Here is a 1,285-nt window from a genome sequence, read left to right on the forward strand (position 1 = left end):
TCATGGGAATTGACTGCTGGGCTATCATAATGTAACAAAATGCTATTTTACAGAGTGCACTTTCTTAATAGAGCTTGTTAACATAGAACTGTCACAGGGCCGTCATCGTAGAGAAAAGGGTCAAGCATCTAGCCAAATAATATAGCATATTCCTTTTACTGTCTAGAAAGAAAAAAGAAAGAGAAATTCTCTATTTCAAAATAGAAGTGTGGTTTCTAAGCTTCAACCTGGACATTAGCCTTAAATCCTCACCAGGCCCTAGAATCCCCTAAAGAACCTGAAAAACAGAGGCCACTCCTGGTGTCCCCACAACTGGACTTCAGGGACAAACCCGGCTGTGGACACCCATCACCAGATCCAAAGCCAAGCCCTGGGCCACGGGGACCAGGGAGCGGCCACAGTCAAAGAGATGTTGGTTCTGTCTGAAGCCTCCCTCGCTGCCTCTGTGGGTCCTGCGGTCCGATCTGGGCCCCGCCGCTCTGGGGCGCAGGACCTCAGGACGGGAAGCTTAGACTGCCCTAAGGCCAAGGAATTCTCCTGCTCCCTCCGCAGACCCTCTGAGATGCCCGGGGCCTAGCAGGCCGTGCCTCTGAAATCTCCCAGGTGCTCTGGCTCTGGGGAAGTCCTCCTCACCTGGGAGGGGGCAGGGGGACCACCCACCCGCGCACTGAAGTTGGTAACACTTCCGGGGTCCACACGTTGCAGAAGAAAAGATCGTTTGTTTTTTTTAAGTGACCCCTTCCCCCTGGTGATGGGACCCCGGCCGGCCGCTGGCAGCTCAGGCCAGAGAAGGGGAAGGAACCACACCAGAGGCCACAGCTGGATTTACTGGAAGTGAAGCACCCCGTCGGGAAGCTGCAGCGGGAAATACGAGAGGAAGGGGATCCCGAGCTGGTAAAAGCCGCCCTGGACGTGCGGGTCAAGCATCAGGGAAGCGTTGAAAGGCGGGCAAAGGCTCGTGGAAGTGGCCAGAAGCGAGGCACCCAGAGAGCTGCGGGGCCCAGGCTTGGCGCCCCCCGGGGTCTGGGCCTCTCCGGCGGCGGGCTCCTGGTCCTGCCGTCCCGCCAGGATGCTGTCTATGCTGAAGCTCTTGGACTTGTCGGCGCTCTTTGGAGAGCTGTGGGAGGCAGGGCGCGCAGGGGACCCCGGGCCATCCACCGTGCGCGCCGGCTGGCCCGTGGCCAAGGCCGCCGCTGAGCCCTGGACAGCGTCGCCCACGTCCTCCTCCGGGGACAGGGGCGCAGGCGGAGAGGCGCCATCCCGGAGGGGCGAGGGGCGCGCGGGC

At 59.9% G+C, this 1,285-nt stretch overlaps 1 protein-coding gene across 1 annotated transcript in view; it reads right to left on the minus strand.

Moving 5' to 3' along the window:
• Nucleotides 1–696: 696 nt before the first annotated feature.
• LOC115280990 (forkhead box protein L1-like) overlaps nt 697–1,285 on the minus strand; it is a 1,216-nt gene continuing 627 nt past the window's right edge. The window contains exon 2 of the mRNA XM_029926170.1: nt 697–1,285. This exon is cut by the window's right edge and continues 39 nt beyond it. Coding sequence (XP_029782030.1) covers nt 826–1,285 — 460 coding nt within the window. The 3' untranslated portion in view covers nt 697–825.

This window comes from Suricata suricatta, chromosome 16 (assembly GCF_006229205.1).
Source record: "Suricata suricatta isolate VVHF042 chromosome 16, meerkat_22Aug2017_6uvM2_HiC, whole genome shotgun sequence".
In the NCBI taxonomy this organism is placed as follows: Eukaryota; Metazoa; Chordata; class Mammalia; order Carnivora; family Herpestidae; genus Suricata; species Suricata suricatta.